The 16,651-nt window shown below is 43.5% G+C and overlaps 1 protein-coding gene across 1 annotated transcript in view; it reads left to right on the top strand.

The window, feature by feature from the left end:
* Positions 1-16,651, top strand: part of LOC115144032 (1-phosphatidylinositol 4,5-bisphosphate phosphodiesterase epsilon-1-like) — a 91,272-nt gene that overhangs the window by 54,715 nt on the left and 19,906 nt on the right. The window contains 10 exon segments of the mRNA XM_029684649.2: positions 7,179-7,293; positions 7,540-7,662; positions 8,154-8,290; positions 10,332-10,570; positions 10,794-10,855; positions 10,965-11,130; positions 11,392-11,499; positions 11,686-11,802; positions 12,008-12,166; positions 15,253-15,385. Coding sequence (XP_029540509.2) covers positions 7,179-7,293; positions 7,540-7,662; positions 8,154-8,290; positions 10,332-10,570; positions 10,794-10,855; positions 10,965-11,130; positions 11,392-11,499; positions 11,686-11,802; positions 12,008-12,166; positions 15,253-15,385 — 1,359 coding nt within the window.

A 16,651-nucleotide genomic window follows, 5' to 3' on the forward strand; every position in this document is an offset into this window, starting at 1 on the left:
CAACTTTAATTTGCTAATGTTGTTCTTTGCAGCACTTGACCAAAGAACTGGGCAGCAGTCTAGAAGTAATTCAACTAGGGGCTGTAGAACGTGTTTGGTCGATTGTGATGTAAAGAAAGCACAGCAGTGCTTTGTCAAGTACCGACCTTTCCCCATCTTGGCAACCGTTGAATCAATATGTTTTGACCATGTCCGTTTACAATCTAGGTTTACATCAAGCAGTTTAGTCTCAACTTGCACAATTGCCACATTCATCACTAGATGGCAGACAGAGTTCAGTGTGTCAAATCGGAGGGCATGTTGTCCGGTCCTCTGGCAGTCTCTATGGGGGTGCCACAGGGTTCAATTCTCGGGCCGACTCTTTTCTCTGTGTATATCAATGATGTTGCTCTTGCTGCGGGCGATTCCCTGATCCACCTCTACGCAGACGACACCATTCTATACACTTTCGGCCCGTCATTGGACACTGTGCTATCTAACCTCCAATCGAGCTTCAATTGCCATACAACACTCCTTCCGTGGCCTCCAACTGCTCTTAAACGCTAGTAAAACCAAATGCATGCTTTTCAACCGATCGCTGCCTGCACCCGCTTGCCCGACTAGCATCACCACACTGGATGGTTCCGACCTTGAATATGTGGACACCTATAAGTACCTAGGTGTCTGGCTAGACTGCAAACTCTCCTTCCAGACCCATATCAAACATCTCCAATCGAAAATCAAATCAAGAGTCGGCTTTCTATTCCGCAACAAAGCCTCCTTCACTCACGCTGCCAAGCTTACCCTAGTAAAACTGACTATCCTACCGATCCTCGACTTCGGCGATGTCATCTACAAAATGGCTTCCAACACTCTTCTCAGCAAACTGGATGCAGTTTATCACAGTGCCATCCGTTTTGTCACTAAAGCACCTTATACTACCCACCACTGCGACTTGTATGCTCTAGTCGGCTTGCCCTCGCTACATATTCGTCGCCAGACCCACTGGCTCCAGGTCATCTACAAGGCCATGCTGGGCAAAGCTCCGTCTTATCTCAGTTCACTGGTCACGATGGCAACACCCATCCGTAGCACGCGCTCCAGCAGGTGTATCTCATTGAGCATCCCCAAAGCCAACACCTCATTCGGCCGCCTTTCGTTCCAGTACTCTGCTGCCTGTGACTGGAACGATTTGCAAAAATCGCTGAAGTTGGAGACTTTTATCTCCCTCACCAACTTCAAACATCAGCTATCTGAGCAGCTAACCGATCGCTGCAGCTGTACATAATCTATTGGTAAATAGCCCACCCATTTTCACCTACCTCATCCCCACAGTTTTTATTTATTTACCTTTCTGCTCTTTTGCACACAAATATCTCTACCTGTACATGATCATCTGGTCATTTATCACTCCAGTGTTAATCTGCAATATTGTAATTATTCGCCTACCTCCTCATGCCTTTTGCACACATTGTATATAGACTCCCCTTTTTTTTCTCTACTGTGTTATTGACTTGTTAATTGTTTACTCCATGTGTAACTGTGTTGTCTGTTCACTCTGCTATGCTTTATCTTGGCCAGGTCGCAGTTGCAAATGAGAACTTGTTCTCAACTAGCCTACCTGGTTAAATCAAGGTGAAATAAAAAATAAACATGCAACTGTCCTCTCATACACTCCCCTATGTATTTATTTGGACAGTGAAACTCAAGTGTTTCATTTGGCTTTATACTCCAGCATTCTTTGAGGCGACGGTGAAGAATGTCACCTTTTATTTGAGGGTATTTTCATTCATATCTGTTTTACCTTGGTCTGTGACAGTCATGGATTTTGGATGATGCTAATTGGCTAGCCAGATCTCTGGTCCACGGTCTCCGTAATAACGGTTTGAATAGTAAAAAAATATATCCACTACCAGTCAAAAGTTTGGATACACCTACTCATTCCAGGGTTTTTCTTAATTTTTACTATTTTCTACATTGTAGAATAATAGTGAAGATATCGAAACTATGAAATAACATATATGGAATCATGTAGTAACCAAAAAAGTGTTAAACAAATCAAAATATATTTTAGATTTGAGATTCTTCAAAGTAGCCACCCTTTGCCTTGATGACAGCTTTGCACACTCTTGGCATTCTCTCAACCAGCTTTATGCGGTAGTCACTTGGAATGCATTTCAATCAACAGGTGTGCCTTGTTAAAAGTTCATTTGTGGAATTTATTTCCTCAATGCGTTTGAGCCAGTCAGTTGTGTTGTGACAAGGTAGGGGGGTATATAGAAGATAGCCCTTTTTGGTAAAATACCAAGTCCATATTATGGAAAGAACAGCTCAAATAAGCAAAGATAACAACAGTCCATTACTTTAAGACATGAAAGTCGGTCAATCCGGAAAATCTCAAGAACTTTGAAAGTTTCTTCAAGTGCAGTCGCAAAAAACCATCAAGCACTATGATAAAACTGTCTCTCATGAGGACCGCCACAGGAAAGGAAGACCCAGAGTTACCTCTGCTGCAAAGGATAAATTCATTGGAGTTATCAGCCTCAAATTGCAGCCCAAATAAATGCTTCAGAGTTCAAGTAACAGACGCATCTCAGCATCAACTGTTCAGAGGAGACTGCGTGAATCAGGCCTTCATGGTCGAATTGCTGCAAAGAAACCACTACTAAAGGACACCAATAAGAAGAATAGACTGGCTTGGGCCAAGAAACACGAGCAATGGACATTAGACCGGTGGAAATCTGTCTTTTGGTCTGACGATTCCAAATGTAAGATTTTTGGTTCCAATCGCTTTCTTTGTGAGATGCAGAGTAGGTGAACGGATGATCTCTGCATGTGTGGTTCCCACCGTGAAGCATGGAGGAGATGTCAGATTTTGGGGGTGCTTTGCTTATGACACTGTCGTTATTTATTTAGAATTCATTGCACACTTAACCTGTATTCTGCAGCGATATGCCATCCCATCTGGTTTGTGCTTAGTTGGACTATCATTTGTTTTTCAACAGGACAATGACCAAACACACCTCCAGGCTGTGTAGGGGCTATTTGACCAAGGAGAGTGATGGAGTGCTGCATCAGATGACCTGGCCTACACAATCACCTGACCTCAACCCAATTGAGATGGTTTGGGATGAGTTGGACCGCAGAGTGAAGGAAAAGCATCCACAAGTGCTCAGCATATGTGGGAACTCCTTCAAGACTGTTGGAAAAGCTTTCCTCATTTTAATTCTTATTTACAATGATGGCCTAGGAACAGTGGGTCAACTGCCTTTTTCAGTTAACTGCAGAACAACAGATTTGAACCTTGTCAGCTCGGGGATTCCATCTGCAAACCTTTTGGTTACTGGCCCAATGCTCTAACCACTAGGCTACTTGTCTCTCATGAAGCTGGTTAAGAGTATGCCAAGAGTGTGCAAAGCTGTCAAGGCAAAGGATGGCTACTTTGAAGAATCTCAAATATTAACCAAATATTTTGATTTAACACTTTTTTTAGTTACTACATGATTCCATATGTGTTATTTCATAGTTTTGTTGTCTTTACTATTATTCTACTATGTAGAAAATTGTAAAAAATAAAGAAAAACCCTTGAATGAATAGGTTTCCAAACTTTTGACTGGTACTGTATATAATCATGAATCGTGAATAATGATGAGTGAGAAAGTTACAGATGCCCCCAAAAAAACATGCTAACCTCTCACCATTGGTATTTTTTGTCCCAATACTTATGGCGCCTTCAATTGGGGGGACAAGCTGCATAGTGCTTTAATTTCCAAACGGTAAAACAGAAACGGTGCCTTCAAAAAGTATTCACACCCTTTGACCTTTTCCACATTTTGCTGTGTTACAGCCTGAATTTAAAATGGAATACATTTAGATTTTTGGTCATTGGCCCACACACAATATCCTATAATGTCAAAGTGGAATTAAGTTTTTCAAATTTTTACAAATTAAGTTCAGGAGCAAAAATGTACATATCAAGTCACATAAGTTGCATGGACTCTGTGTACAGTAAGTGTTTAACATGGTTTTTGAATGACTACCTCATCGCTGTACCCCACACATCCAATTATCTGTAAGGTCCCTTCAGTCGAGCAGTGGATTTCAAACACCGATTCAACCACAAAGACCAGGGAGGTTTTCCAATACCTCACAAAGAAGGGCACCTATTGGTAGATGGGCACAAATAAAATAAAGAAGCAGATATTGAATATCTCTTTGAGATTTTACAATTTGGGTGTATCAATACACCTAGTCACTACGAAGTTACAGGCATCCTTCCTAACTCAGTTGCCGGAGAGGAAGGACACCGCACCGGGATTTCACCATGAGGCCAATGGTGACTTTAAAACAGAGTTGAATGGCTGTGATAGGAGGAAACTGAGGATGGATCAACAACATTGTAGTTACTCCACTATACTAACCTAAATGACAGAGTGGAAAGAAGGAAGCCTGTACAGAATAAACATTTTCCAAAACATGTATCTTGTTTGCAACAAGGCACTAAAGTAATACTGCCAAAAATGTGGCAAAGACATCAACTTTTTGTCCTGAATACAAAGTGTTATGTTTGGAGCAAATCCAATACAACACATTACCGAGTGCCACTCTCCATATTTTTGAGCATAGTGGTGGCTGCATCATGTTATGGGTATGCTTGTGATCGTTAAGGACCGTAGTTTTTCAGGATAAAAGGGAAACGGATTGGAGCTAAGCACAGGCAAAATCGCAGAGGAAAATGTTGTTCAGTCTGCTTTCCACCAGACACTGGGAGATGAATTCACCTTTCAGCAGGACAATAACCAAACACACAAGGTCAAATATACACTGGAGTTGATGACCAAGAAGACAGTAAGTGTTCCTGAATGTCCAAGTTACAGTTTTGACTTCAATCTGCTTGAAAACCTATGACGAGACCTGAAAAATGGTTTAGCAATGATCGACAACCAGTTTGACAGAGCTTGAAGAATTCTGAAAAAAATAATGGGCAAATATTGCACAATCCAGGTTTTGAATGCTCTTAGACTTACCTGGAAAGACTCACAGCTGTAATCGCTGCCAAAAGTGTTTCTACAAAGTATTGACTCGGGTGTGCATTGTTATGTAAATTATATTTTTGTGTTTCATTTTCAGTACATTTGCTAAAATTTCCAAAAACAGGTTTTCACTTTGTCATTATGGGGTATTGTTTGTAGATGGATGAGGGAGAAAAACATATATTTAATCCATTTTGAATTCAGGCTGTACCACAACACAAATGTAGATTAAGTCAAGGGGTATGAATACCTTCTGAAAGCACTGTATGTATGAAAATACCCTCAAATTAAAGGTGACCTGTCCTGTCGCCTCGTGTGTGTATTTATGTATGTATATATATGTGTGTATATGTATGTGTGATATATATATATTGATCTCAAATGCAAAATGCTGGAGTATAGAGACAAATTAAATGTTTTAGCTTCACTGTCCAAATAAATCCGTTGGAGAGTGTACAGTCGTGGCCAAAAGTTTTGAAAATGACACATATAAATTTTCGCAAAGTCTGCTGTCTCAGTTTGTATGATGGCAATTTGCATATACTCCAGAATGTTATGAAGAGTGATCAGATTTATTGCAAAGTCCCTCTTTGCCATGCAAATGTACTTAGTCCCAAAATAACCTTTTCACTGCATTTCAGCCCTGCCACAAAAGGACCAGCTGACATGTCAGTGATTCTCTCGTTAACACAGGTGTGAGTGTTGACGAGGACAAGGCTAGTGATCACTCTGTCATGCTGATTGAGTTCGAATAACAGACTGGAAGCTTCAAAAGGAGGGTGGTCCTTGGAATCATTGTTCTTCCTCTGTCAACCTTTGGTTACCTGCAAGGAAACACGTGCCGTCATTGCTTTGCACAAAAAGGGCTTCACAGGCAAGGATATTGCTGCCAGTAAGATTGCACCTAAATCAACCATTTATCAGATCATCAAGAACGTGAAGGAGAGCGGCTCAATTGTTGTGAAGAAGGCTTCAGGGCTCCCAAGAAAGTCCAGCAAGCTCCAGGACCGTCTCCTAAAGTTGATTCAGCTGCGGGATCGGGGCACCTCCAGTACAGAGCTTGCTCAGGAATTGCAGCAGGCAGTTGTGAGTGCATCTGCACGCACAGTGAGGCGAATACTTTTGGAGGATGGCCTGGTGTCAAAGGCAGCAAAGAAGCCACTTCTCCAGGAAAAACATCAGGGACAGACTGATATTCTGCAAAAGGTACAGGGTTTGGACTGCTGAGGACTGGGGTAAAGTAATTTTCTCTGATGAATCCCCTTTCCGATTGTTTGGGGCATCTGGAAAAAAGCTTGTCCGGAGAAGACAAGGTGAACGCTACCATCAGTCCTGTGTCATGCCAACAGTAAAGCATCCTGAGACCATTCATGTGTGGGTTTGCTTCTCAGCCAAGGGAGTTGCCTCACTCATAATTTTGCCTAAGAACACAGCCATGAATAAAGAATGGTACCAACACATCCTCAGGGAGCAACTTCTCCCAACCATCCAGGAGCAGTTTGGTGACGAACAATGCCTTTTCCAGCATGATGGAGCACCTTGCCATAAGGCAAAAGTGATAACTAAGTGGCTCGGGGAACAAAACATCGATATTTTGGGTCCATGGCCAGGAAACTCCCCAGACCTTAATCCCATTGAGAACTTGTGGTCAATCCTCAAGAGGTGGGTGGACGAACAAAAACCCACAAATTCTGACAAACTCCAAGCACTGATAATGCAAAAATAGGCTGCCATCAGTCTGGATGTGGCCCAGAAGTTAATTGACAGCATGCCAGGGTGGATTGAAGAGGTCTTGAAAAAGAAGGGTCATCACTGCATATATTGACTCTTTGCATCAACTTCATGTAATTGTCAATAAAAGCCTTTGACACTTATGAAATGCTTGTAATTATACGTCACTATTCCATAGTAACATCTGACAAAAATATCTAAAGACACTGAAGCAGCAAACTTTGTGGAAATTAATATTTGTGTCATTCTCAAAACTTTTGTCCACGACTGTACCATCCTTGCTTATGTTTTATAAGGAGGGATACAAAAATGGGAATATTTGAGATATTAAATAGTGTCAGATTTAGTTTCCTTTAGAATGCTCTAGTTCACTGTGTTTGACCATTTATACTGTGTGTGTGTGTGTGTAACTCTGTACTTTATTGATTCCATAGAGGACGGCTTCCCTGGACCCCTCCCCCCACCGTGCTGCAAGAGCCCTGGTTCCCTGACCTCTGGCTCCCTGGCTTCCTCCCCCATCCTTTCAGGCAGCACCAAGGCCCAGCCAGGGTAAGACCCAAAACCTGACCCCAGACCTGTTCCTAAGGGTAAACACTGCATTTCTATCACTCCATGGTTTATAATTCATCTGTAAACCTAGTGTCAAATACTTACATGTAAACCTACTCATACCGTGAACCTTGTACCAAGCACTTTATTTACTCATCTTAACCTACAATATAAAATATCATTTTTTAAATCTAGTGTTTTTAACTTGGAACAGTCACCAATCCCTCTCCTCGTGTCCCTGTGTAGTGCATGGAGCAGCAAGAGCTGGCACGGCCTAGGGAAGGGCTACTTCAAGGGCTTCCAGGACCTCATGAGCTCTGACAGCACTATGAGCTTCATCGAGTTCGTCGAGCTCTTCAAGTCTTTCAGGTGCTCCATCCAACTTCCGAGCTCCTCTCTTTACCGTATACAGTCACCATAGTCTATATAGGAATAGTAACTATATACAGGTCTATGGTAGTGATTTAAATTCAACATGTCTCTGTTAATCATTCCCACTGAGAATTCCTTCTGCATTCCCATAGGACAAGAACACAATTATGTGCTGTGTATATCATCCCCACACTATACAACACAGGCCTGCTGTACTTTGATAATACATACAGGATGGAGACATTGCATTCCATTCAGAAGAAGCTTTGACAAATCCAACCAATCTTTCCGAAGGTTGTTTTGTAAATGACATACTGGGTTCTTCTGAGGTTTCTCTCAGTTGATAACAGACTAAGGCTACACACCGAAACATGTAATAATTAGAAAACCATACCATTGTCCACTCCCATTGTCCCCCAAGAGTGGATAATAATTCCCCTCTCTTGTCAGTTGAATGTAAAAGCCCTTGTTCTTGTTTTGATGTGCAGCATTCGGAGCCGTAAAGACCTGAAGGAGCTGTTTGACACCTACGCCGTTCCTTGCAGTAGCTCCGGCCCAGAGTCTGCCCTCCTCTACGCCACCCTGAGGATTGACGACAAGGAAACGGGACTGCAGCCTGACCTAGGTATGTCTCTCACATTGTGCTAATGTAACCCTATGTGTTTGTGAGTGGTTTGTATTTGGTACTGTTCAGTCATTGTTTAAAAGTAAAATAACATAAAGCTAAAATATAAGGTCAGAACGTGTATATACAGTACCAGTCAAAAGTTTGCACACACCTATTCATTAAAGGTGTTTTCTTTATTTTTACTATTTTCTACATTGTAGAATAATAGTTAAGACAAAACTATGTAATAACACATATGGAACCATGTTGTAGCCAAAGAAGTGTTATTTATTTATATACATACATAAACGTCCCTTTTTCAGGACCCTGTCTTTCAAAGATAATTAGTAAAAATCTAAAACTTCACTGTAAAGTGTTTAAAGACCATTTCCCATGCTTGTTCAAAGAACCATAACCAATTAATGAACATGCACCTGTGGACTGGTCGTTAAGACACTAACAGTTTACAGACAGTAGGCGATTAAGGTCACAGTTATGAAAACTTAGGACACTAAAGAGGCCTTTCTACTGACTCTGAAAAACACCAAAGGAAAGATGCCCAGGTTCCCTGCTCATCTGCATGATCTTGCCTTAGGCATGCTGCAAGGAGGCATGAGGACTGCAGATGTGGCCAGGGCAATAAATTGCAATGTCCGTACTGTGAGACGCTTAAGACAGCACTACAGGGAGACAGGATGAACAGCTGATTGTCCTCGCAGTGGCAGACCACGTGTAACAACACCTGCACAGGATTGGTACATCCGAGCATCACACCTGCAGGACAGGTACAGGATGGCAACAACAACTGCCCGAGTTACACAAGGAACGCACAATCCCTCCATCAGTGCTAACTGTCCGCAATAGGCTCAGAGAGGCTGGACTGAGGGCTTGTAGGCCTGTTGTAAGGCAGGTCCTCACCAGACGTGACAACGTCGCCTATTGGCACAAACCCACCGTTGCTGGCCCGACAGGACTGGCAAAAAGTGCTCTTCACTGATGAGTCGCGGTTTTGTCTCACCAGAGGTGATGGTCGGATTCACGTTTATCGTCAAAGGAATGAGCGTTACACCGAGGCCTGTACTCTGGAGCGGGATCGATTTGGAGGTGGAGGGTCCGTCATGGTCCTGGGGCGGTGTGTCACAACATCATCGGACTGAGCTTGTTGTCATTGCTGGCAATCTCAACGCTGTGCATTACAGGGAAGACATTCTCCTCCTTCCTGTGGTACCCTTCCTGCAGGCTCATCCAAACATGACCATCCAGCATGACAATGCCACCAGCCATACTGCTCATTCTCTGCGTAATTTCCTCCAGACAGGAATGTCAGTGTTCTGCCATGGCCAGCAAAGAGCCCGGATCTCAATCCCATTGAGCATGTCTGGGACCTGTTGGATCGGAGGGTAAGGGCTACGGCCATTCCCCCCAGAAATGTCTGGGAACATGCAAGGTGCCTTGGTGGAAGAGTAGAGTAACATCTCTCAGCAAGAACTGGCAAATCTGGTGCAGTCCATGAGGAGGAGATGCACTGCAGTATTTAAAGCAGCTGGTGGCCACACCAGATACTGACTGTTACTTTTGATTTTGATCCCCCCCCCTTTGTTCAGGGACACATTATTCCATTTATGTTAGTCACATGTCTGTGGAACTTGTTCTGTTTGTCTGTTGAATCTTGTTATGTTCATACAAATATTTACACATGTTAAGTTTGCTGAAAATAAACCCAGTAGACAGTGAGAGGACTTTCTTTTTTTGCTGAGTTTATAACCATATACAATTTCAGTAGCACATGTCTTGTGATAAACTGTCCCGCCTCCACAATAGATTAGTCAGGCGGGAATCAGACAGGTGTCTTGTACACCATGATTTTTGGTGCTACTGTTTGTTTAAAGAAGTCTCGGTCGACCGACAGCCTATCGATCAATCGATTAAATGGGGTCAGCACTATCATAATGTTACATGCTGATTTAGATTAGTAAGCAACACTGTGGAGTATTGGATGTTAATGTCTTAGTTAGGGAATTCATTCTAAAGATGTCAGTTTTCCTGTCCTCCACCGCAGACTTGCTGACCCGTAATGGATTGGACCTGGGCCTCTTCATCCGAACACGCCAGCAGACGTCGGAAAACCAGAAGCAAATCTCGGACGCCATTGCTGCAGCCAGCATCGTGACCAATGGGACGGGCGTGGAGAACGCCTCTCTAGGAGTGCTTGGGCTGGCCATCCCACAACTCAACGACTTCCTGGTCAACTGCCAGCGGAAACACCTGACCTACGATGAGATCCTCAGCATCATCCAGGTGGGTCTCATGACTTGTCCAGCAGGCTGAACTTGGATGTCTCCTACGGTCTGAAAACATCTGACATAATTTGATTTTGGGAATGTAATGTCCCTTCAACTTGGCAGACGTGTAACGCAATGCATTGCGACATACTGTACAGAACACAGACGTGATAAAGTAAGACTTGGAGTATTATATTTCTGTGATGTATTGTTCAATTGTTTTCCTTTGTCTCCCTCAGACATTTGAGCCTTGTGTAAGCATACGTCAGATGGGTTGGATGTCCTTTGAAGGTTTTGCCAGGTACCTTAATTTCCCCTGAAAAATGACGTTAGTTAACTCGTCAGAAATTCGTCAGAGGAATTTTGAAATGACATTCGTCACCAGTTTTAAGTAGTAGTGACCTCTCCAGGTTTTTGATGGACAAGGAGAACTTTGCATCTAAGAACGAGGAGTCTCAGGTGAATGCGGAGGAGCTCCAGTACCCAATGTCTTACTACTACATAGAGTCCTCTCACAACACGTACCTCACTGGACACCAGCTCAAAGGAGAGTCCTCCGTGGAGCTTTACAGCCAGGTGAGATCACCACTATCATCCTTTTAGATAATTGACGCAAACAAACATATTTTCTCCCGGAAAAGTGCTTTTTCTAGTTTAGGTTTGTCGGGGATTTCTAAGCATCGGATCAGTTTGTCATCTTCGGTTTGCCGTAAGCAGGGCTAGGAGTTTTTCCAGACTGTGACCTGACCAGAAAAACTCTGGGCTCCTACTGTACTATAAGATGGATTATGTTTTGGTGTCTGTCTTATGATGGGATGTGGTTGTTGTGTTGTCTAGGTGCTGCTGCAGGGCTGCAGGAGTGTGGAGCTGGACTGTTGGGATGGAGACGACGGCTCACCCATTATTTACCACGGATACACCCTGACCACCAAGATCCCCTTTAAGGTTAGTCTGTAACCCTGCCACAACCTTGTCACACTGCCGCAATTGTCCTTATGTCACTGTTTGGCCAAGATACAGTACAATGACGGCATACCTCTTTTATAGCTTGAGTAATACTGCTTAGATGCTGGAATTATTGAATAAATAGGACTGTAGTTATGCCTCGTACTGTAACGTATTTTCTTCTAGGATGTGGTGGAGGCGATCAATCGCACTGCTTTTGTCAACTCGGACATGCCGGTCATCCTGTCCATTGAGAACCACTGCTCTCTGCCCCAGCAACGCAAAATGGCTGAAATCTTCAAGGTACCTCCTTCTGGCTCCAATGGACATGATCAGTACGGATTCTAGCTGACACGTCATGTGTTTTATCCCTAAGAACCTTGTTACTTCATTCCTTCCTCCTTTGGAGACCACTCTGATGGTGCTTTGATGAAACACCTTTGATTTTAGCGTGTCTTTGAGGATTCCTTTGGTCAGCCCACTTGATCTGTTTATTTGTGTTTTGAAGGCGGTGTTCGGAATCAAGCTGGTGAGCAAATTCCTGTTTGAAAGTGATTTCTCTGATGACCCGCTGCTCCCCTCCCCCCTGCAACTGAAGGGAAAGATCCTCCTCAAGAACAAGAAGCTGACAGCACACCAAGCTCCTGTTGACATTCTCAAACAGAAGGTGAGACTGTAGGCTTGGCCCTAACGTATGTGCGCTTTGTCACCTCTGGGTCTGCATGGAAAATATTCAAGAGGCAGCCTGCTCTTCCCCCGTCAAGAGGCAAAAATGCATCTCTCTCACACCAGTATCCAACGGACTGACTATTGAAATGAGTGTTAGTAACCAGGTGTCCATCCAACCTTTTTTAATGCGAGTAAAGTAAAAATAATGTCACGACAAGGCTGATGGAAACAGCAAATGTGTTAGAAAACTTTCCAAATGCCGGCAAAACAAAATACGATCTTTTGAGTCTAAAAGTAATTATGTGAGAAATGAAGGTGGAAATGCCTTTATGCGCAAATATTGATATTGTAACCATCTTATCGAATGTAAACTTGGAGTCACCCAATGATATTTTGTGTGATCCTCCCTCTACGACTCGGAAAGCGTGCGGTTTATTTGACTACAGATAATCTATGATGAACTTCACAGGGAGGTGAAAGTGCACGATGATGATGCTTGATGTTCCTTTCTATTAAATATCAAGGGTCCTATTCCGGTGACATGATCGATCCCTGGCTGACATGTAAAAAATCTTGCTCTTTTGTCCTTAATAATCTAATGTAGGCTGTACCTACACTATATCTGCGAATGGTTGGCTGGAACGCACGTTCCAATACAGAGTGGGCACATAGAAAATGCTATACAACATTTTTATTGACAAAACCGTCAATAGAGGGGGACTCCCAAGCGGTGGAAGGCACTGCATCGCAGTTACTACAGATCTGTGTTCATTCCCGGGCTTTGCCACAACCGGGTGTCCCATAGGACGGTGCACAATTGGCCCAGCGTCGTCCGGTTAGCGGAGGGTTTAGCCGGGGGGGCTGTACTTGGTTCACCATGCTCTAGTGACTCCTTGTGGCGGGCCGGGTGTCTGCAGGATGACCCCTGTCGCTATTTGAACAGTGTTTCCTCTGACATCCGGGTTAAGCTGGCGGGTGTTTAAGGAGCGCGGTTAGGCGGGTCATGTTTCGGAGGACGCATGACTCCACCTTCGCCTCTCACGAGCCCGTTGAGGAGTTGCAGCGATGAGACAAAATCGAAAAGGGGGGTAAAAAAACATTTATTGTATTTTTATGTGCACTACGTCATCACGCACAGCCTTTAATCCGCAATAATTAAATGGGAAGGAAACATTTTCTCTGGTGGGAAAATGTGCACATTTTTGAATATTCGTATGCAAAATTGTCACCAATTTGGGTGGAAACCTGGTGGGGGTTATGGAATTATGGGCAGGCATAAGCTAAGGACAACGAACACAATCGCGTTTTATCAATGGCAGTTTGAATGCACGTAAATACCGTGACGAGAACCTGAGGCCCTTTTTTTTTTTTTAAGTTATCTGTGACCAACAAATGCATATCTGTATTCCAGTCATGTGAAATCCATAGATAAGGGACTAATGAATTTATTTAAATTGACTGACTTCATCATATGAACTGTAACTCAGTAAAATCTTTGAAATTGTTGCATGTTGCGTTTTATATTTTAGTTCATTATACAGTACATTCGGGAAGTATTCAGACCCCTTGACGTTTTCCACATTTTGTTACGCTGCAAACTTATTCTAAAATGGATTAAATTGTTTTTCTCATCAACAATCTGCACACAATACACCACATTGACAAAGCAGAAACTGTTTTTTATAATAAAAAAAACAAAGAAAATAGGGTCTGAGATGTGATATTTCTATCAGTATTCTGTCCCTTTACTCAGGACTTTGTTGAAGCACCTTTGGCAGCGATTACATCCTCGAGTGTTCTTGGGAATGACACTACAAGCTTGCCACACCTGTATTTGTGGAGTTTTTCCCATTCTTCTCTGCAGATCCTCTCGAACTCTGTCAGGTTGGATGAGGAGCGTCGCTGCACAGCTATGCTCAGGTCTCTCCCGAGATGTTCGATCGGGCTCTGGCTGGGCCACTCAAGGACATTCAGAGACCTGTCCCGAAGCCACCCCTGCGTTGTCTTGGCGTGTACTTAGGGTCATTGTCCTGTTGGAAGGGGAATCTTCGGCCCAGTCTGAGGTCCTGAGCACTCTAGAGCAGGTTTTCATCAAGGATCTCTCTGTACTTGTACTGTTCATCTTTCCCTCGATCCTGACTAGTCTCCCAGTCCCTGCCGCTGAAAAATATCTCCACAGCATGATGCTGCCACCATGCTTCACCGTAGGGATGGAGGCAGGTTTCCTCCAGACATGACGCTTTGTATTCAGGCCAAAGAGTTCAATCTTGGTTTCATCAAAGAATCTTGTTTCTCATGGTCTGAAAGTCCTTAGGTGCATCTCTTTTAGCCTCTCGGGAAGTCTGTCTTATCTCTATAGTACCCAGCACACCCCCTCAGGTCGTCACACATACAGTGCCTTAAAGTATTCACTCTCCTTAGCTTTTTCCACATTTTGTTGATACAGCCTAAATTTGAATACATTTGGATTTTGTGTCACTGGCCTAAACAATAACCCATCATTTCAGTGGAATTATGTTTTTCGAAATGTTTACAAATTAATAAATTATAAGCTGAAATGTCTTGTCAATAAGTATTCAACCCCTTTGTTATGGCAAGCCTAAATAAAGTTCAGGAGTAAAGATTTGCTTTATAAATTGCATGGACTCACTCCGTGTGCAATAGTGTTTAACATGATTTTTGAATGACTACTATTTTTTAATGTCTGTACCCCTCACATACAATTATTTGTAAGGTCCCTTAGTCATGCAGTGGATTTCATAGGCTAATTGGATAATCTTATCTAGGGTCGCATGTGAGGTGTGTGTGTGTGTGTGTGTGTTTGTGTATATAATATGTATGTATATCAAATATTACCACACTACAAGACCTTATACAGTGTGAACACATGCACACAGTATTATACACACACGGCCCCTCGCATTCGAGGATGACGTCAGTCAAGCTGTGTCTTCGGAAGTGACTGAGGAGCCTAGTCCTGGAAGCACTCAAAGATAATGGCCCCATGTAAGAACAAGCTTTTATGTCTGTTGACATGGTGCAATGACTACAGGACTTTCCACTAATCATGCTCTGTTCTCTCAGGCTCACCAGCTGGCCCACATAAAGGCACAGACCGGCAACGGGGCCCCGGGAGGAAGCTCTCCTGGTAACCACGATGATGATGATGAAGAGGAAGAAGACGAGTATGACGATGACTGCGAATCCCTGTCTGATGGTGAGAGAGACTCGCTTTTGCTGTGGGATAAACACTAACAATGTGTACAACACGTACGCTGAGCAGGTCAAAGCTTCGGTCTCTTGTGGTTTCAATGACATCCTCGCTAACTACTTTCTCACTCACTCCGCCCCTATAGTACGTCGCTGTAACAACGTATGGTTGTTATGAAGGTTAATGACGTAGGGGAGTGAGATCTTGTATTTACTCTTCTTTTTAACGCCTCCCTTGATTCCCTGTTATTAACATAAGGGAATCCTCCAGTGGATTAACAGTAGCTCTACTTGGAGGTGCGTTTGTTTTCCTGTGCTCCTTCCTCCTATTACTCTGTCCCTGACTGTTCTTCTGTGCAGCAGCTAACATCTTTCCAGATTCCACTGCCTCTTATAGCCTTGAAGGTAAACTGAACGACATAAGCGGTCTCACCCTGCATATACAGTACCAGCTCCACTGCATGGCTCCAGCTGTAGCACTCCGTCTGTGCAGTGAGCTTGTGCCGTGGGCCCGGGTACTGTACGCTCTGCATGGCTCCCTTGCTTACCTGCTTGCTGGGGCGAAATCGAGGCTTTTACTGTACCAAGGGGGGGGTTACTGGGTAGGTTAGAATTCTAGAACTTGACATTGTGATTGAGGGTAATTATAGTATTAAACTGCAGAGGGAGTAAGGTTAAAGCTGAAGAGCTTGTGGGTTGATGGCTGATGATCTGTTTGGTTCTGTGTTGTCAGTACACACAGGGCCAGTGTAGTGTAAATACACTGCTGTGTCTTGATATGTACGTCCTGACCTTGCTAGTGACACTGGCTCATCAGAGAGAGAAAACCAAGACATCTGGATTATTAGGCCCCTGTGCGACCCTGTCGAAACATGGAGCGGTGAGGGTGAAAATCACTAGCCCACTCCACTACCTCTGTGGATAGGCTCTCAGCAGCAACCACACGTAACTAGAGCAGTGTGAGACAGACAGACAACACGACACTGAAACTGTGTGATTCCTGCAGTAAAATAACTGTCATGATGCAGTGGTAGAAATGCAGTGGTGGAAATCATCTTTGAGTGATCCATTGCTGACATCAAATCTGTGTTTACAGTCGTGTATTGTATCCTGCTGTGTGTAGGCGAGAGAAGAGCTGAAGGCTCAAACTCCCAGCTCTTTGTTAACAGACATTGAGTTGCATTTTGGGATTTGTGGAGGGCCACTGTTTTCGTCTGAATAACATTTCCCCAATTCCCAGCATTGCAAGCATGTGGACTGTTATGGGATGGAA

The sequence above is a fragment of the Oncorhynchus nerka genome, linkage group LG16 (assembly GCF_034236695.1).
Source record: "Oncorhynchus nerka isolate Pitt River linkage group LG16, Oner_Uvic_2.0, whole genome shotgun sequence".
Lineage (NCBI taxonomy): Eukaryota > Metazoa > Chordata > Actinopteri > Salmoniformes > Salmonidae > Oncorhynchus > Oncorhynchus nerka.